The sequence below is a fragment of the Solanum stenotomum genome, chromosome 8, assembly GCF_019186545.1.
Source record: "Solanum stenotomum isolate F172 chromosome 8, ASM1918654v1, whole genome shotgun sequence".
NCBI classification, from domain to species: Eukaryota; Viridiplantae; Streptophyta; class Magnoliopsida; order Solanales; family Solanaceae; genus Solanum; species Solanum stenotomum.
This window is the reverse complement of record NC_064289.1, coordinates 20,155,999-20,178,354: the sequence shown is the minus strand read 5'-3', so window position 1 is coordinate 20,178,354 and position 22,356 is coordinate 20,155,999. Positions and strand designations below refer to the sequence as shown.

The following is a 22,356-nucleotide window of genomic DNA, read 5'->3' as shown; positions in this document are numbered from 1 at the left end:
TTGAAAGTGATTGTTCTGAAAGGGAGGGTTGCAACTTTCAGAAACAGCCATGACCGTTTGAAAGGTTGCAAACTTTCATGAATGGTCGTGTGGGTTCCGAAAGGATTGCAACCTTTCGGAACCAGTTCCTCTTGCCTATAAATACATTGATTCCTCAGACTTATTCCTTACAAATTTTTCTGATTTCTTCTTCTTCTTCTTCTTCTTCTTCTGCACAAAATTTCTTCATGTACTTTACTGCTGTTGAGTGGTTCGCTGACACCAAAGTTTTGGGTATCAATACACTAGTGATTGAGATCATTCTATTCTGGGAGGACATATTCCAAATCAAACCTCGGATACTAGAGGGGAATAATTTTCTTAGGGGGACATTGTGCATTCAGTGGGCTTGATCTTTTTTCTGATTCTGTTTTTCCAGATTGTGGTACGTTTTTTACAGATTTTAGTTTTGCCAATTAATTTGTGTTCATCTATTCTTACTGGTTTATTAAACTTTGGTTACTTCGTGTTTCTGCAAAGTTTATTGAAATTAGTAATTCTGATTTTTTATACACAAATTGATAACATCATGTTGTTCACTTGATCTAACATAATTTTTTATTTATTTATTAAGGTGTATTTTACTAAGGTAACCTTACTAATGGTGCTTTGGAACTCTAAATTTGACTACTAGTACTATTTTATGTAGTTAGAGTAATTAATAGGTAAAAAGAAAAAAAAATATAATAAAATCTCTTGATTTTATAAATTTAAACAAGTAAATTGAAATATCTATTTTTAATATAAGAGTAAAATAATATGAAACGGAGAGAATAATTAGGATAAAAAGAGAGGAAATTTCATAAATAGCAAAGAGAATAAACTTAATTAGTCTTCTTAGCTACAGTTTGCCTAATTACACTCCATAGTTTCGTTTGCTATGAGTATTTCAGTTTGCATAATTCGCTTGCCAATATACAAACATGGTGAGTATATAAAAGTTATGTATTTATACCTTTCAGAACTTATACAAATTAAATGTATCAACAAGATAATTATATACAAGTTAGGGTAAGCATATACAAATTATATTCTGGATCTATACAATTAAGAAAATTCTAAATTTATAAAATTAGAAATCGAATTATAGAAATTTTGAATTATACAATTAGATGTCGAATCATACAAATTCTGGACATGGGCCACATAATTATAATTATAAATTGGTGGGGAATAATAATTTAATTAAACTATAATTATGTTAAATAATTAACTAATATATATTTATTTATCCACTCTTTGTCATAAACTTTGGTTGTTGTGACATTGTTGTCATTTTGATTTCTTCAAAATCTTTAATTATTTGTACGACATGTTGACAAGATATCTGCACAAAGATACAATGATAATCTTTCCCCTCGATATTATAGTGATACTCCTAAGTCCAAATAATATAAAAAGATTAATTAAAAGTGGAAAAGGATATTATATTTAATTTTAAAGTGGGCAAAATCAGTTACAATATAAAAAGATTATGAAGTTCATGGATTTCCACTATGTTAAAAAAGGTCTCTTTATTAATGAAGTTTAATTCCCTTGAGATTCATAGAGAATCCTATAATAAAGTGAAAAGACACCCTACTTTTTTAGTGTCTGCTCAATTCCATGAAACCTCCTAATAATTTTATTTATTTACACTTTTAAATAAAGTAGTGAGTCTAATCCTAACTCTTCGTAAAATAATAAGTGATCGCGAGTTCAACTTAAAACTTAACTTTACTTTTCACCTCATTCTTTCGTTCCTTCAATTCCTAATTGTACAAATACAATTCCTAATTGTACCACCATTTACTTACTTTACTTGAAATTTTTATACTATTTAATATAAATATATTTGTTTTTGTACAGTAATTGTAATATACAAAAGATACATATACACGCGCACACATATATATTGGATATTTTTTATATTTTAACTAGCAACTGTAATTATTTTTTATGGAGCGACAAAATGGGTAAAAAGCCTAAAAAGAAATATGAGACTCTAATTTATCAGATAAATTTCCCTTTCAACAGTCCACGATCACAGTGACTCATTCTACAAATATACATTTCTAGCTTCATTTCATTACATGTCTTCCTCTTTTTGCTTCTTTCTTCTTTTTCTTTTTAAAAAAGAAAGAAAGATATATTATAGCCGCTTGATCTTTGGTTTGTCTAAATCGTCTAAATATATATCCCGAAAGCAGGGGCGTAGCTATAGCCATCCCAGAGTGTCCAACTGGACACTAGGGCGGAGCCACCTTATAGGGGTTCATTCGAACCTCCTTCGGCGGAAAATTATATTATTTGTATATTGTTAAATTAATTTTTTATGTACATATAGTAGATGTTGAATCCCCTTCGGCTACTTCGTGTGTCTATTTCTACAGATTTTGAACCCCCTTATTGAAAATCCTAGCTCCGCCACTGCGGGACACCCTTCGTCTTCGTTGGAAAATTACATTAAATATATATGTCTAATTTTTCATTTAACCGATATATATTTAAAGTTGGACACTATTGATAAAAATTATGTCCTTAATGCAGTGATAATAGATGTTCATTTAAATGAAAAGAGTTTTGAGTTCGATAAAATAATCTGACACCACACACCATTATTCTTAAACACCCTCAATAAAATAGTCTGACACCGGCACTGCTTGATAGAAGAGAACTTGGTATGGAACACTTTTAAATTTCTCATTTATTGACCGACCCAAATTGAACTATCGATTTCCTCAAAACAAAATGGTCAAAAGAATAGAAATATTTTTCATTATGCTATTGGCATGAATATGATGTTGTAATAATTCATTGTTGAAATTAGGTTTTCAATTAATTTATATTCCCTATAGGTACTAAGTAATTCTTATATGTCTAAGTATATGATAAAGTATAATATAGTTCGTTCTAAAAAATAATAATATGAAATAATAAGTTGTGTGTATATACCTTCCTTCTTTTTGATCGACTAATAGTCCTTATCACTACCTCGGTAGTTCTCCTTCAGGCGATGAACTGTATTTCAGCCTAATCGACCTCAGTCACAGTCAGGCGGCTTACTTCTTTACTGTTCCTCCTTAAGGCTGAAGATCGCAACCTTCTTTTAAGACTATTTATGGAGTTTCAAGAAGAGAGGTATAAAAACCAAATTTTATTTCATATGATTATTTTTACAAGCAAACCATACTATATCTTACAAATACTCACGACATAAAAAAGTACTTTTCCCTGACGGGAGAAGTTACTACTCACTCATACTCTTTGAAGTACCTAACATTTTTCTTCGAGGGGTGTTTTGAATCTTGAAGTTTAAAGCACTAATAATATTGGATTCGTTAGAGTTTTGCCTGATTTTCTTATCTTATTTGAAATTTATTTTTTTCCTTAGACAAAAGTCAAAATTTAAAATACAATAAACTAGAAAAAGGGGTCACAACATCAATTTGATAATATATATAAAAAAGTAAGTAAGAAAGAAAGAATAGATTTAAACCTTACACTAATAAATTAATAACTCCTGAGAAAGGGGTCACTCTTTAAGGAAATTCTTAAATTGCATCAATTTTTTCAGTTGTTTCTTGGATTCGTTGCTAGTATGTAAGTTGCAACTGAAATTTGAGAAATCGAAATAATCTCAGTTTTCAAACAACAAGATCTCACTCAAATTATGATTTTTGATGTATCACAGGTGGTAAAATTAGAAATGAAGGATCGCAGGAATGACATTTTCCCGGTCAGCCCTAAAACTTATTCCCCGATCGCTCCCGAAAATTGAAAGGACACTTGTCTATTTGTCGATAATTAAAACGTTACTCCGAAATACGTATTATATGTATGTCGTAACTATTGATCACGGAATATTTCTTTTAACGTTGTTTATAGTTAAATATTGTTTGCTAATTCTTTAAAATAAAAATTCTATAAAACGTTACTCAGAAGTACGTTTATTCTATTTTGGTAAAATTTTAAAAGATTGTACTATTTTTGTTAAATACTTTAAATAATGGGTTAACTAGGTCAAAACTTCTAAAAATATCCATTATTTTTTTAGAAGTAAGTAATTTAACCTGAAAATGTCGCTTATTCTAAAGTAGGAATATAAAATAAAACAATATACACCAACCTTCAGATTATTTTATTTTATTTTCAAAATCAAGATGCTTATCGAACAAATAAATATTCATCAATATTATATTATTGAATCTTTCCAACAACACACATGACATCCGATAGCGTATTCTCAGCGTCACGTTTCTAGATAATTGTTTTGTTTAAAAATCACATGATTAGTGGTATCGGTTCAAATTTGGGAATAATTTTTATTAGATTATTATGTATTTATTATCAATACTCAATAGCACTTCCCCTTTTAAATAGGTCATATACGACATGAATATCGGATTAGTGAATATTAGATATAAGGTAATTATAAAAAAGATAAAAGTATTGAGGTTTTTTTTTAAATTGGTGCAAATTATTAGTTTCGTCTTCGAATCACAGACAAACTTAAAACACCTCTCTACTTGAATAACTAAAGTTAGATACACTCCCAATCTGCCACATGACATAAAAAGTGATCTCAAACTTTTGTTGAAACATCACTCTTAATAGAAAGTCGAGAAAAGTATTGAAAACACTTCTAAACTTGGTGAGAATTTAGGAGTGTATTGCATTCATATTGCAAGATCGGGGATATATTTAAATTGAGTTAGTCAAGTAAATTAGTGTTTTTAAGGGTATCCTAAATTTAAGAGTATTTTTTCAATACTTCCCTTTTATAAAATAAAGATAAAAAAGTTTTTTTTTTGAAAAAAAATAAAACCCTAAAAAGAAAATCATCAATAAGATATCTCTTGAATAAAAAAACTACATAAAGAAATGAATATAATCCCATTCTGAACTTATTTTAATGGTTCTGGTGGAAACAATTTTTTGATAAGCATTTAATTTATCTTTTAATAAGAGCACATATGTCTACGTATAGTCTGTACGTTAAAAATTACAAGTTATATATCGTCAAGGCATGTATATATTTCAATGACACCTAATGAAGTCACTATCATGGAATATGGTGGATGTATCCTAATTTTCAATTCTCAATTAGAAATTTCAAATTCGAGCTTTTGAAAATGGAAAAAAGATATTTTTAAGAGCGCTTCATCTATAGATGAGTCTTGCAATATACGAATCTGAATTTAGTCGAACTCTAATACGAATATCAAATAATATCAAATACCAAATGCCAAATATAAAATAAAAATAATATACCTAAAAAAGTCTTCTACGTATAAAATGAATTCAATTTTCATTGTCTCATTTATTTTCACCTTAATATCTTTATGTAAATAAAAACTCTTAAAGAAAGACTACGTACAACCGGTACAAGTTAGTGCAAATGGAAAATATGTCACTACAAGACAATAAAGTCAAAGTCAAATTGAGTGAAAACAAAGCAAGCAATTGCATTTAACCTAGGTGTGTTTGAGGAAAAAATGGTCATGTATATTTTCAAAACACGTGCATATGAAATATTTTGCGTTCAAATTCTCAATGCAAGAAAAAAAAAGTACTCCATACACGAAGTATTTTGCGTTCATACACGATTAAAGAAAAGAGTAACCTCAAATTCTCAATATAAATAAAAAATTGTATAATATAATTGATTAAGAAACATCACGGAGAAAATTTAATTTGCATAAATGAATGAGTACACATTTTGTGCCATTAGATGCCCCTAGAAAAGATCAATATATGAGAGAACTAAACGTAGTAATTAGACTCTAGTTATTTTCTTATTTTTTTATTTGGAATTCAGAGAATAATCCACAATCGCTATAATCTTTGTCATGGCATTTGCCTTTTAGGTGAGCACTTTGTGTGCATCCGGTAAACACCCAATAATATAATAGCCTGCAAACCATACATGAGATATAAACGCACTAGGCAAACCCTATATGACATGCTCAACTCAGAAGACATTGAGGGGGATCGATGCCGAGTCATTCTTATGAATAACCACCCTCCAAAGCAAATTTAGTTAGTAAGACAGTTAATCTAACTAATCAATTTACAATTCACATTTTGAGTTTTCTTTTATTACCTACACCTTGTAATTAACAACTCAAATTATTAAACCTTGAACTATGAGCATCGATCGAGAGATTAATTTGATATTCCAAGTGACATAAGTAAACAAGTAATTTAGATAATTTTAGCTTTTATAATGTGGAAATATTAACTCTTTATCCATACGAGAATCCAAAATTAAGTGGAAATGGTGAACGAGTTCAAGATAATTGTTCATAAGAAATAGTTAATATTGAAATAAAAGATTATACAAACCTTCCTATATACTACGTACGATCGATAACGTGCCTTCATTATCTTTGAATTCTAAGTCCACAAAACAACTTTAGTATAGTTAAGTAACCTTAAATATTAATTACTGTATAATCTTGCCATAGTACGTCTCTCTTTTTTTCCTTTGTCCAAGTCATATTCCACTAAGATCAAATTTAATTTTCTTAAATTCAATTAGTATCATCAATCATTAATCATTGCTAATGACTTATCAAATTAAATACTGCTACCAGTACTACTTTTCTCCCTTTTTTTCTTAAAGAGTAGCAGTCATAAAAAAAAATAATTATAGAATTTTGCAACTTGTATTTCAGTTGCACTGTTCACACTTCACCATAAACGAATAGAATTTTCTGTAAGTTTATTCAATAATGATCAGATCATCCCCCACTATCTTCTCTTTTTTTTTTGGGGGTTGGGGTAAATAGACAAGTTTAATTTTGTGTTTGCTATGGAGCTTTTGATTTGTTTAATTCGCTAGATACATCCAATTTAATACAAATTGTTCAGTTTTGTATAAATTCATTTATACATTGTAATTTGTATAATAAGATCTGCATTTGTATAATTATAAGTGTACAGGATGAAAATATATGTATTTATATTTGTATATACATTTTTCTCTCGCTTTATACAAACACAAACGCATTTTATACATTTTATACCGAAATGTATAAATGACTAATTGTATACCGAATCAGATGACAAAAAAATGGAATGTTTGCTGCGAATTACAAATAAAATAGACTATGACTATCACATTTAATTTAAATTAATAGTTTGCTATTTCATACAATTTTTCCATATATTATTGGCCTGCTTTGCCAATACAGATCCAGGCCCAACAATAGAATACCCGAATTGTTGATGTTTGCATAATTTTGTCACCCTCTTAATGGACACATTGTAGTATTTCTATAATAGGGACATTTTTTTTTATTAAATTATTGATGGTATGAGCAATTTAAAAGCAAATTACTAATTTGAAGTATTTTTATTCAATTTTACATAGTTTAAAAATATTTATTTTACCCTTTTCGCTTTTTATTTTATTTTATTTTATTTTATAAAGTAAATAGTTTCTTTTTAATTTGTTGTTGTTATTTATTGGGTAAACTATCTAAATGGTCATACATTCATATCACATATATATATATATATATATATATATATATATACAAATTTTACCTATGCTTTCAAATAATAATTACCTAGCATTTCACTATTTAAGAATTTTCTATCATAATTTAGTTGGGATGCATGGAGATACATCACTCCCTAAAAAACAGTCTAGAATGATAAAATATAATTATTAGCAACGGTGATCATAATTCTATTCTTCTTGATTATTATATTTCAAGGTGCGATTCGATGGAGTTTTTGCCAGAGTTGAAGGTCTTTGACCGGAGAGGAGAGGAGACAAATTGGAGAGGAGCAGAGATGGTGATCAAAATATGTATTTGATAAATTATACACATGTATCTAATTAAGAGTTTATGTATCTGCTTAAGTTGATAAGTTTTGGGAAAATTGTATATAATAGCAAATTATTAATTCAAATTAAATGCTATAAACATAGTTTGATTTAATTGTACCTCATAGCAAACTGTTGCTATTTTCGCCTCTCTTCCGGGTGGAATCTCACTCGCCACTCTCGTTTTTCACTGCCAGTCTCGCTCTCCTCTCTCGCTTTTATACAAACACAAATGTATAAAATGCATTTGTGTTTGTATAAAGCGAGAGAAAATTGTATATATACATATATTTTCATTCCCCTGTCTCCCCTCTCTCAGATCTCGCTCGCCACTATCACTCACCTCTCTGATCATGTTATACAAACACAAATGTATACATTGCGTTTGTGTTTGTATAAAGCGAGAGAAAATTGTATATACAAATACAAATGCATATATTTTCGTCCTATACACTTAAGATTATACAAATATGATCTTCCCTTGCCCAGTTTTCTTTTGTCTTTCTCTCTTTCTCGCTTTATACAAAATAGATTATACAATTGATTCTTTTGCATATGTATGCCGAAACAGATTATACAATTGTTTCTTTTGTATATATGTATAGCGAAATAGCCATAGCTTTCATTTGTATATGTATAGCAAAAATATACATATTTATGTTTGCTATGGAGCGCAATTATGTAGACTATAGTTATAGCATACAAATATGATTTTTGTGTTTACTATATGTGAAAGTTGCTCATAAATTTTAGCTTATAAATGATATATATATATATATATATATATATCTAAGATACATGTGTCATTGTAATTTCATAAACAATCTCATGTCCATTTTGTTTCATATCTCCATTAGAGTTGAATTTCCTTCAATTGTGTATCTGATCTCTATATCTTTTCGATATTGATCGATTTGTTGTTTTGTTGAAATGGCTTCAACGAGATCGTTTGTAAGTAGCACTATTCTTGAGAATGATTCCATCAATTTCAATTCATCATAAATATCATCAATAAGGTCACGTTCTGGAATATCTCAACAAAACAGTGATATTTTTTTTGAACAAAAAAAGTTTAAATTATTGAAGAAGAATTAAGGAAGAGTGTAAGTTTGTTGAATCTCCCAAAAAAAATGGAAAGATTTCGATTTTTTTTATGATGCGCCAGAATATTGCAAAGTTATTGCAAGCGTGATTTTCAACTCAATTTAATGCTTTCAATTACATCCCTTAATTAGTTAGACTTAATGACATGTCTATTACTAGTGATTACGGTATATTTTGAATACATGTATTTGAAAGCGACAAAATGTATGTATTGGGATGGGAAAATATGATACGATCCAATTATGCAAACGGAAGGGAAGGAAAGTAATTAGGTATTAAAGTAGTGGTATTTGTGTTGTCATACGCTTATTTATTTAGACCTCCATTTAAACTTAAAAGGTTCTTACTGAAAAGACTTTATGTAACTAGATTTGTATCACTCTTAATTGGTTTGTAATGATGCATAATTTTAGATAAATAAATTTTATTTGATTTAAGAAAAGGAGGTTCTTATTATTAAGACAACTTAAATTCTGAAATCTAAAATAGAAGATACACTTAGCAACAAGTAAACTTAGTATATACTACACTCATATTGCCTAATTTTTAGTCAGAGATCTCAAATCATCTAGTTGAAGTTTAATCACAAAATAAGCATACAAGCCAACTATCATCCACTAAAAGGCGAAAAATCAAATTATGATATGCCAAAATAGAATAAAAGAATATAAAAGTATACCCCACTCAAATGTATACAAAAGTTTTTTTTTTATTACATAGGTTGTCAGATTGGATCCATATACATTCAAATCAAATGAATATGCTTTGATAATTCATCCCAAAAATGTACTCAACAACCAAGAAAACACATGGACCTAAGGTTTGTGGAGAGAATGGTTTTGGCCCATCCCCATGGATCCTATGCTTTCATCAAATTAAGTCCAATAACGTGGCATAAGTGCAGAACACATATACCCAAAAGTAGGCCCAATTAACTTGACTTGACCCTAGGGGTGGGCACGATACAATATAGTATTGAAAAGTTTGATTCGATAATTTTAGTTTATGATTTTTGAATATATATACTATAGTCTTATTATATCAAATTAATTTAGTTTGATTCAGTATTTTAGTCGATTTCGATATTTACGGTACGATAAACCAATTACTCCAAATCTTCAACTTACATATAATAGTATAATAAAAAATTATGACTTTGATTTTCAAGAAACATCTCAATTATATCATACTAAGACCTTATACATGTAAAAATATTTAATAAAGTACATACAATTTTCTTGTTAATCAATCACCCAAAAAGAACATTTAAATCAAGATAGAGTAACCGAAATTTCAACATCTAAATTAGTTACTACTATTTTGTATATTTGCTAGTATTATATATATATATGAATTTATATGTAGCTATATATTTTGGTATGGTATTCGATATTTCGGTATTTCTTTTATAAATAACAAATGCAATACGAAAAATCTAACTTTTAAAAATGCATACCAAATATCATAAAACCCAAACCACGTATTAAAATTTTAGAGATTTCGCTATGATATTCGATATCTAGCCTACCATGCCCACCCAACCCCAATATATCAAATCTTAACACCATAAGGTACTACTTACCTGTTGAGGTACCCTTATCTGTGTTTTTTTTTTTTTTTTAAAATAAACTTATATATGAGTATATATTAAGAAAAAATAATCAGTACTCAATACGAAACACCACCAAATTTAAGTTAGTTGGTTCATTATGATATTTACTTAGTAACTACTGCCAAATTTGGATAAGATCACAAATAAGGAAAAAGAGGATTTATTCATTATCTCACAAGATGCATTAAAACGTCGCAAAACAATGGGGGATTTAATGCATCTACCGTTACCACTCGACTCCAAATTGATTTGTGTTGAAGCAAATCAATTTAGACCAGGGTAAATTGGTGCCTGTACAAATTATATTCACTTACTATATCTACATCCAAGAAGAACTGATTGCTCGAAGCTAAAATGGCGCAACTGTTCTGATTTCTCCGTTGCTAGTCATCCATGGGTGCCCTGTTTATCAACACCACATTAACACAATTTAGTACTCACAGTAATTAATCACCAAAAAAAAGGAAGTAATTAATGGGTAAAGTATCAATTTCACTCTTTAAAAGAAGGATAAATTGGATTTATTAATTAATACTAATTCATGATTATTGTATTTTTTTAATTTATTTTTTTGAAAATTTGGTCAAGAGTTGAGTGAAAAAATCATACTGAGAACTTGTTCAGCAGAGAATCTTCTAGAAACGTCTTTAGAGAGCATTCTCCGAAGCAAGTCCTTCGCCGCCGGCGATACTGAGTGGAAGATCCTAGACGGAAACCTAAGGTTAGCTCTGAGCACAGCCTCAAAGATCTCTGTAGCCGAGTCACCAAAGAAAGGTGGAACTCCGGCAAGCATTATATACAGAATAACACCAGCACTCCAAATATCGATCTTCTCACTGTAGTTTCTCCCAGCTAAAACCTCCGGCGCCACATAATACGGCGTTCCAACCACGCCGCTCATCAGCTGTCCCTCATGGAAACACTCCGCCGATCCAAAATCAGCCAATTTCAGCTCGTTCGAGTCGTTGAATAAAATGTTATCCGGCTTGATGTCCCTGTGGGCTACACCGAGACGGTGACAGTGCGCTATTGCTTTCATTAGTGGTACCTATACAAACATTAAGCAGAAAAATTATCAGACATGACGAAAAACTAAAATAAAAGCCGATTATGAATTCTACTTCGCTTAGCTTTACAATTTACTTTCTCCTCCAATTTTCGAAAATTCAACAACGTGCTGCTTCGTAGATCGTTCCTGATTCAAGCCATTTTACGAAGCAAAAGTAAAATTTCCTCATTTTGATCAGCAACGAGTGAGATTTTGGTGATCTGGAAGAGTACCATGACATCAACAGCTTCGGACTCTGAGAAAGCCGGTTGACTACTGAGGCGTTGGAACAAATCGCCGGAGTTGCAGAGCTCTAGAACCATATCAAGGTGAGTATCGTCCTCGAAGATATCGAAAACACGAACAACATAAGGATTGGGCGAAAGCAAGTGCATAATTTTCGCTTCGTTGTAAAGACATTGTCGATCTATGGCGTCATCGGCGATTAGGCGCTTGTCGATAGACTTGACGGCGAATGGCTCACCGGTCGCCGGCGAGTAACACTTGAAAACGGTGCCGAATCGTCCCCTTCCTAACTCTTCACCCACACAATAATTTCGCTTCAGTGACTCACTCATTCCGTATGTTTTGTTTTTTTCTCTACTTTTCTGACTCCTATTTTTTTCGTTTAGAAGCGTTGGTTTTATAGAGTAACAGAGAGGAAGCAGAATTTTATGGAAGGATATTCGGTGGAGGGCATTGGGCCAATGATATACAGCCGTTTGGAGGTATTAAGGGGTCGTTTGGTAGCTGTATAACGTTTGATTAATACGATGTTTGATTGACAATTTAGAAATCTGTATAATTAATACTATATGTTTAAGTTATGACTGAATCAATATATTATTTTTTGCCGAACATGAAATAACTAATGCATAAATAACTTATTTTTACGTAATTAATACTTGTATATAATAATATATAAACTCACTCATACTAAAATACTATATAAATTCACATAATTAATTTTTATATCATTAACACATAACTTTAACTCGTTACCAAACAAACACCTAACGGTTATGGTAGAATTTGTTACCTCTCAAGGAAGATTATAATCTTAAGAGTCTGTTTGACATTACTGTTAAAAATGATTTATTTGTAGAAGTGATCTTTAAAATAGTTTTTTTAAAAAAAGTGTTTTTGAAATAAAATAATTTGTGTTTGACTAATTCATTTTAAAAGTATTTCCGATAAACAATTTGTATTTGGCTAATCTTTTCTAAAAAGTATTTTTGAGAGTCTACTTATGAAAAATAAGTATCAGTGCACTTTTAATATATAGAGAGAAATTATGTTAAATATTGATTATAAAATTTTAAATAAACATTTATTATTAAAATGTACATACTCAAATTGTCAATCAATATTATACATACATAAATAAAAAATAAATTAAATATTAATATAATATTAACGTGATGATTTAAAATATAATTAAAAACACCAAGCAAAATAAATTTGAAAACCATTCCACAAGTTAAGTCACTCCATAAAAAGAATTTCACCACAAAAATAAATAAATATAAAATATATATTGGTAAATACTATGCGTATGATAGAGATATTTTGGTGTTGAAAAATATAATTTCCTACTTTTAAGAAATAGAAATTTTTATCTTCTTTCAATAAGCAGAGAGATTGTTTCTACTTCTATTTAAAAGCATATTTAGGTCATTTGATAGAATGTATTAGGAAAATAATGCATGCATTTAGGGGTGGCCCACGTTGTTACAATCGGGTTCAGTTAAACCCACTTTGTTTTGAAATTCACCATATATGTAAGGAAAATTACTGTGAAATTTGATGTAATTAACAACTTGAATCCACATAATACAAAGATTTATGGTAGAACGATGGTTCAAGTTCATGTTGGATACTTAGGTTTGAATCCCCTTTAAGAGTTTTAAGTTTTTGTTTTTTGGAAATGCGTTAGCGAGGCATCAATATTTATACTTATTAGTTATTGTATTTAAATATTTATATTAGTAGCTAGCTCATAAATTATTATATTTATATTATTATTTTTTTAAATATATTTCACCTTGTATATTTTGTATTTTAATACCCAAATTCAATAAATTCATATAATCTTGCTACTTTAATATATATTTAGTTTTTTGTTAATGGAATTTTGATACCCTCTTTCATAGATTTTTGCTAAAACATGCAACTATTTTCGTTGAAATTTTATATAGTTTATTCATTTACTTTGATTTAGTTAAATAAACGTAAATATTATTTTTTTTGTAAAGTTTCAAAAAAAAATCTCTACTTCATTAAATAGAAAAAGTGTTGAGTTGTAAAAAAAAAATTACATTATTAATAAAAAAAAATGAACAAATAAAAGATAACAAGCAAATAGTTTGTTGGGCTAAACGCTATTAATTAATTGAACCCACTTATACAAAATACTAGGTCCGTCACGGTATGCATTAGCCTTGTATATTACTAGGATTTTTTTTGGTACTCTTTTCCAACCTATGTTTAACTAATGCTTGCATTAGTTATACACTCTATTATGTATTAAAGTGTGTATTGCTAATACGATGGATTTCTAGGCATTAGCAATGCAATGGTTTTAATGCATGCATTAGCATGATTAAAGACCAATTGCCCCTCAAAACGTTTTTTACATCTTTTCTGCCATAATAGTGAAGGGTATCTAATTTGTAAATTGATTTTTTTATGCAATGCATGCTATTTTTTAAATGCATCAAACCAAATAATATATAAAAATAATCTATGTATAACAACTAATGCAAGCATAACTAATACGTACATTGCTAATGCCAAGCATTACTAACACACGCTATTTAACATTATTCTTATACACATACCTTAATTTTTAGAATAAATATTTTCTCTTAAAATAAATACTTTTGACCTCCCAAACACTCTTCGAACATCATAATATCATCATACTATCATCGATTTCCTCTTTTTTAGGCAATTTGTTGAGTAACAAACACTCTTCGTTACCAATTTGTACTTACTCTTACGACTTAGCTATTGAATAAGTAATATACACGAGACATTCAATTCGAGCTATTTTTGAATTTCAATTTCAATTTTCGCATAAAAAATTTGGTATATTTCACATATTTTTAAATTTAGATCATACAAATGAAGAGTTTTTTTTTTTTTTTTTTTTTACACTCTGTACCAAATCAAAATAGGTCAAATTAAATATATTGAAACAAAAAAGTATATATGTATTAGATTTGGTACTTTTATTGAAAAAGATGTTATAATGAAATTTATATGAAATCAAGAATAAACGTCTTAATTTAACTCATTAGATTCGATTATTAACAATTGAAATGCTTTTATTTGAAAAGTTTGAGGCACAAGAAAATAAGTGTTATCGTATTCTTGAAATCAGAATGCTCTACATTTGTGTAAAAACTATTATCCTTAGATTATAAAGGATCAAATTAACCAATAAAAAACTACACTTGAGCCCTAAACATACTACAAACAATGTGGAAATGTTATTAGTAATGCCGTCAATAAATATATAATTATATAATATTTATACAATAGAATGTATGTGCTTTGTAATTTTTATAATATAAATTATACATCTCATATACAAATCACATACAATACATTACAAGTAAGAACATTTACATCAAATACAAAGAATATAGGATGAATATATAATTATATAACATGTATGCACTTTACATAATATAAAAGTTGATTGATAAATAAAGTATGGTTTATAAATAAAGAACATATACATAAAATATAATTGCTATTGTACTTGCAAAAATTTAAATTCACAAATATACCATCGATATAGTTCAAAATATATTTTTTAATATGTCAACACCCATGATAAAACATAAATTAAATAGTAGTAGTAAAATATCTTTAAATTGACATTTAATGTTTTGCCCTATTTTTCAATGGGATGAAATTATGAGAGTAGGCCAATATGAAACGTAATGATTTTCTCCATGGAGGAATTTTGTACGATGGAAATGAAATATTACCTAAAATAAGGCCTAAAAATGGAAGTATATTATAACTCAACGGATTTTCTATTATGAAGTAACAGACAAATGATAATCCAAATTACATAAAAATATTACATAAATTAAAGTCACAAAATTTGGGGAAGGCCAATTATTAGCTAAAAAGGGTAAGAAAAATGGTGTAGAATTGTTTTAAAATGAGTTATTAAAATAAAATAAATCTATTGTATCTAATATTAGGGGTACTAGAGGTGGGCATGGTGGTATGTAATGGTATTAGAAATTTTGGTACCGTAATTTACGGTATTCGGTTTATAAAACTATTATATCATTATCATATCAATTTAATTTGCTATAGCTTGTTATTTTGCGGTATGGTAAATCGTTAACCATAATTTGTACAACTTCAACTAATATATACTCATATAATAGATTATTATGACTTCGATACTTCAAAAAATAAGTCTCAATTGAATCATACTAACACATTATACATGTAGAAATATATATATATATATATATATATATATATATATATATATATATTCAAAAGAAAGTACAAACAACTCCTTTTATTAATCAATTACATTTAGGTACATTTCAATCAAAATAGATTAGTCAAAGTTTTAACTTCTAAACATTTAGTTTATACTAATACTAGGTTACATATTTTTTTAGTATTTTATTATTATATATATGTTATTTATGTAACTATATACTTCAGTATGGTGTTTAGTATTTCGATATGTTGTTTCTAAATATCAAATATCATACCGAATACCAAAAACTTTAAAAATATACCATATATCATACAAAATACCATAATACCAAATCACAATATCAAAAAATTGATATGATATAGCAATTCGGTATATACCATACTATGCCCACTCCTATAAGCAGGTAATCTAGTCAATTGTTCTTGTTCTGTAATTAACCTTATGATAGCTTTGAGAAATCATTACGTTAAAGAGTTAAAGTTCATCCATTAAACTAGGGGTGTACATGACCGGGTCGGTTCGGGTTTTTCAATTATTAAATCAAATCAGCTGTGTCAAATTTTTAAATTTATAAGTCAAACAAACTAATAAAACTCGAATTTTCCAACCTCAGGTTTTTTCGGGTTGGTTTGGCTTTTTCAAATACCAAACCAAACCATTTGTGTCGAATTTTGAAATTTTTAAATCAAACTAAATTAATAAACATCAGATTTTTTTAGGCTTTTGGATTTTTCCGGTAAAGTATTCATACAAGCATATGATTAATTTGTGCTCCAAATATTTCTACCAAAATACAACTAATTAAGGTGTTTCTTAAAAAAATAACACAAAATATGAGATGAGTGATGACATTAAAATATTCAATGAAAATAATAATGAAATCGCATAAAATAAATATTGCAAATTGATAAGTCATAATGAAAATTATCATAATTTCGAAGTACTAAATCATGCTAAAATAAGTCTAATAAATATTAATTACAGATTAAACATTAAGGAAAAATTAAAATTAGGTTATCTATTTTAAATGTCTAAACCAATGTAAAACTAAAGAACAACTATTCAACATTATTATTATTATTATTATTATCATTCTTACTGATTGAATTGATTTATTTTGTTAGCACTAGTACTGATTTGATTTAGAATTGTAGGAAATGACGGAAATATAGTCCAATGCCGTGAAGGCGATAATGTCTTACGATCTGGAGATATCAATATTAATCCTATTACAGAGAGAAGATTCAAACCCTAAATTGAGAGTCACGGGCCAAGACTCCAACATGACCTGGTGCGCTAGGACTCTTGAGTTGGTGATATGTCACTAGGCAACACATTACACATTAGCAGATGGATGCTATAAATTCCTCCAAAAAATCTTATAATTAATATTGTGCAACCATACAATATACTCTAAATTCTCGTTGTCGAGGGAAGTGAATCAACAAATGCATGAAAGGAAGGATGTATGAGAATTTTTGTGTGCTACTTCTGATGATGCATGCATTGGGGATAAGTATATGTCAGTTCCGTAGATCAGCGCTTTTTATATAATTACTTTTATTGGACCATTCAAAATTCTAAGTATCAAAAAACTTGAAGAAAATATGTTAAAAGATAAAAATTATGAAAATGTACAAGTAATATTTAGAAGTTGTTGGGTATGTAGCAAGAGTTAATGGGAAATGTAGGGAAGATGAAAAGAGAGGAACTTGGAAAGTTGGGAACTTGAAAAGTCCTCTTATGCTTTAGTGAAAAGACATTTCTCCCTCATCGGTGGTGGAAAGAAAAATAGAAGAGTTTAAATATAGAAACACTCCTATTACTTGTTAAAAGGGTTGGAACGAGGGACCCCCCTCGCGCCGTCGTTGTCACCGCTCGCTCGGCTTCGACTTCGGCTTCGGAAAATGATCGAGAGATTATTTTTTGGACAAAATTTGTTTTAATTATTTATTTAATTAATTAAATTAAATGACCAAAACGCCAAAAACGTTTCAATTAATTAGTTAATTAACCAAAATGTTTCGATTATTCAGTTAATTGACCAACCCGATTCGGATCCGCGCACGACCCATTTTATTTAAATTCTTTCCCGTTTTCTTTAAATTGCCTGCCGTTGGAAGTGACTGTTCTGAAAGGTTGCAACTTTCAAAAACAACCATGACCGTTTGAAAGGTTGCGAACTTTCATGAATGGTCGTGTGGATTCTGAAAGGGTGCAACCCTTTCAGAACCAGTTCCTCTTGCCTATAAATACATTGATTCTTTAGATTATTTCCTTACGAATTTTTCTAATTTCTTCTTCTGAACAAAGCTTATTTATGTACTTTACTGCTGTTGAGTGGTTCGCTGACACCAGAATTTTGGGTATCAATACACTGGTGATTGAGATCATTCTATCCTGAGAGGACATATTCCAAATCAAACCTCGATTACTAGAGGGGAATAATTTACTTAAGGGGACACTGCGCATTCAGTGGGCTTGATCTTTTATGTTCTGTCTTTTTCCAGATTCTGGTATGTTTTACAAATTTTAGTTGTTTTGAATTAATTTTTGTTCTTCTGTTTCTACTGGTTCATTAAAACTTTGGTTACTTCGTGTTTATGCAAAGTTTATTGGAATTAGTAATTCTGCTTTAAACACAGATTGGCAACAATCTTAAGGAAATTATTTTTATTGTATTTTAATCTGTGTTTCTGGTGGAGGTAAAAACTTTCATGGTTTTATACTCCTATTAAGTTTGCAATTTAAGTTATTGCTTACTGAGTCATTTGTATCAATTTCTATCTTTTACAAATTATGATTCTGAAATGGCAAATGATAATGTGACGGTGGTTGTTGCTGCACTAACCCGAACTGTTGTACCACCAATAGAGAAATCGAGAAAATTCTTTGGTGTGAATTTCAAAGGATGACAGCAACGAGTATTTTTCTGGCTTACCACTCTTGGTCTGCAGAAATTTACCAATGAAGTAACTCCAGTGCCTGCTGTTGAAATGCAAGACAGAGAAAAGTTCATGATTATTGAAGCATGGAAACAAGCAGACTTCCTATGTAAGGGCTACATTTTAAGTGCTTTAGAGGATGACTTATATAATGTCTATAGTGCAATGACAACTTCGAAAGAATTGTGAGATGCACTTGAAAAGAAATATAAGACAGAAGATGTATGCTTGAAAAAGTTTGTGGTCGCAAAGTTTTTAGACTATAAAATGTCAGATAGTAAAACTGTTGGATCACAAGTGCAGGAACTTTAACTTATTTTCCATGATTTGATTGCTAAGGATATGGTCGTAAATGAAGTTTTTCAAGTGGCTGCAATGATCGAGAGGTTGCCTCCTTCGTGGAACGATTTCAAGAATTATCTAAAGCACAAACGTAAGGAAATGAAGCTTGAAGATCTTTTGATTCGGCTCAAGATTGAGGAAGATAACAAGACCACCGAATAGAAGTCTCGTAAGAGTTCGACAATAATTAGAGTTAATATTGTTGAAGAAGCTCCTACTAAAGGGATAAAGAAAAAGAAGTCCAACGGACAGAAGTCAGAACAGGCCAAGAAAAAATTCAAGGGCAATTGTTACAACTGTGGTAAGGCTGGTCAGAAGTCTTCTGACTGTCGTGCTCCAAGAAAGGACAAAGTCAAAGGCAAAAGTCAAGCAAACATCGTGTGAGAGATGAAAGATACAGATGGCCTATGTGCAATGATCTCGGAGTGCAACTTAGTTGGAAATCCCAAGGTGTGGTTTCTCGACTCAGGTGTCACTCGACATATTTGCTCTGCGAAAGACTTTGCAACGTACACTCCTGTTGAGTTCGATGAAGATTTGTTCATGGGAAACACAACAACAACAAGGATTGCATGAACTGGGAAAGTTATGTTGAAGATGACATCCAACAAGGTGTTGACTCTGAACAACGTTCTGCACGTTCTTACTATTAGGAAGAATTTAGTTTCTGCTGCACTGCTCGTTAAGAACGGGTTTAAGTGTGTCCTAGTTAGTGACAAAGTTGTAATAAGTAATAATGAGATGTTCTTAGGAAATGGCTACCTCACTGAGGGCCTCTTCAAACTGAATGTAATGGCTATTGACAGTATTAATAAGAATTCTGCTTCTGTTTACTTATTGGAGTCAAATGATTTATGGCATGCCCGTTTGAGACATGTACAAAGTCTTGCGGAAATTGATTACTTTATAAGAATTGCCTGATTTCAAATGCGATAAATCGAAATGCGAAATTTGTGTAGAAAGTAAGTTTGTTAAGCATCCTTATAAATATGTTGAAAGAAATTCAAAATCTTTAGACTTAATTCACACAGATATATGCGATATGAAGTCGACACCATCACGTGGTGAGAAAAAGTTATTTTATAACTTTTATTGACGATTGTACTCGATTTTGTTATGTATATTTTCTTAATAGTAAGGATGAAGCAATAAATGCATTTAAGCAATACAAAAATGAAGTGGAGAATCAATTGAATCTAAAGATAAAAATGATTCGGAGTGATAGGGGTGGAGAATACGAATCTTTTTTTTGCAGAGATATGTTTGGAATATGGTATTTTTCATCAAACTACTGCACCTTATACACCAAAATCAAATGGTTTGGCGGAACGGAAGAATAGAACATTAAAGGAAATGATGAATGCCTTGATAATCAGTTCTGGTTCACCGCAAAACCTGTGTGGGGAAGCCATCTTTACAGCTAACAAAATACTCAATAGGGTACCCCGAAGCAAAACGCAATCGATTCCATATGAGTTATGAAAAGAAAAGGAAACCCAACTTGAAATATTTTAAAGTGTGAGGGTGTCTAGCCAAGGTAGAGGTTCTGATAGCATCCAAGGAAGCTCTACTCTATTAAAGGACAAAGATGAAGCTTTAGAAACTCCAAGGAGGCCCATAACAAGATCTCAAACCAAGGAGTTCAACGATAAGCTCAATGTGCTTCAATCGCTGATCCAAAAGTGTCTTATTGGGGAAGAAGAGCTCAAGCCCAAGGGAGAGGAATTGTCCAAATGCTACAATTATTTGGTGGCCCAAATTCAAGCCCAAGATGAGGAATCTTAAGGTCCAATTTCGTGCAAATAAGGTCAAAAAGAGTCCAAGAATCAGCCACAACAAGAGTTACTTTCTGCCCAAGTTTTGAGAGAAGACTAGTCAAACTTTCCAAGATTGTTAAGATTCTTTTCCTAGTTGGGATTTACCTTATTTATTTATTTATGTATAGGTTATTAATATTTTCCTTAGTCTATTTATGGTCTCCTAAGTACCATTTAATGCTTTCCTAGAAGTACTAAATTTGTTCCTAGTTAGGTTACTTTATTTCCTTTCTAGAGTAGGATTCCTTGTAATTGTCTTTCTAGGGTTTGGCTGACCTTTTAGCTTCTTATAAGGGGTCTTGGACGTTTTTCCCCTTTCTCCTATATATAGGAGTCCTTTTTATTCATTAAAGACAATGGAGATTGATATTAATAATATTTGAGAGAGTTCTTTGAACCTTTGTGACTAGTTCTTTGAGAATTTATCTTTAAACCTTTACTAGTTTCATAGTTTAAGGTATAAAGTAACTTCTTCTCGTGATATCTTTGGTTTCTTTTTGGTATTCTTTAGAAGGTGATTAGTTTCTACATACTAATTATTGTCTTTAGTTACTCATAAAGCGGTCAAGATCCGAATCTATCATTTTGATTCATTTTCTCAAGTAAAGGCGTTAGATTTCTTCCATAAATCTATACGTTGTTACTTGGATCTTTTCAAGGCCTTAGAACATCCAATCCTTGAAAATTCGTTGATTTTTCCTTCGAATTTCCCATATCTTTAGTTAGTTTTTTTTGTTTCTTTTCTTAGTGTTTCCGCATTATAATATTCAATTCTCTAATTGTGATCTCCCTTAACCTTGCTATTATCAAGTTCCTTTACCCAAGAGGGTGAAAATTAGACCCAAAATAGTGGACTGTGTATTTATTGAATATGTTGTGAACAGTAAGGCATGTCGATTTTTGGTTCACAAATTTGATAATCCTGAAATTCATGTGAATACGATAATTGAGTCAGATAACGCTGAGTTCTTTGAACACATTTATCCGTATAAAACTGAATGTGAGTCGATAAGTGAAAGACCTAAACGACCACAGGAAGAATCAACGAAAAATACACTACCTAATGAGGATCTTAGGCGTAGTAATCGCCAACGAAAATCCACTTCTTTCGGACCAGATTTTGTGGCATTCTTGCTTGAAAATGAGC

The 22,356-nt window shown here is 30.1% G+C and overlaps 1 protein-coding gene across 1 annotated transcript; it reads right to left on the bottom strand.

Annotated features, from left to right (window-relative positions):
* Positions 1 to 10,754: 10,754 nt before the first annotated feature.
* LOC125872412 (phosphoenolpyruvate carboxylase kinase 1-like) lies at positions 10,755 to 12,248 on the bottom strand. The gene is made up of 3 exons (XM_049553142.1): positions 11,856 to 12,248; positions 11,184 to 11,622; positions 10,755 to 10,976 (listed from the first exon to the last, which is right to left on the bottom strand). The coding sequence occupies exons 1-3, from the start codon at positions 12,198 to 12,200 to the stop codon at positions 10,924 to 10,926; spliced, it is 837 nt and encodes a 278-aa protein (XP_049409099.1). The 5' UTR covers positions 12,201 to 12,248; the 3' UTR covers positions 10,755 to 10,923.
* Positions 12,249 to 22,356: the final 10,108 nt, after the last annotated feature.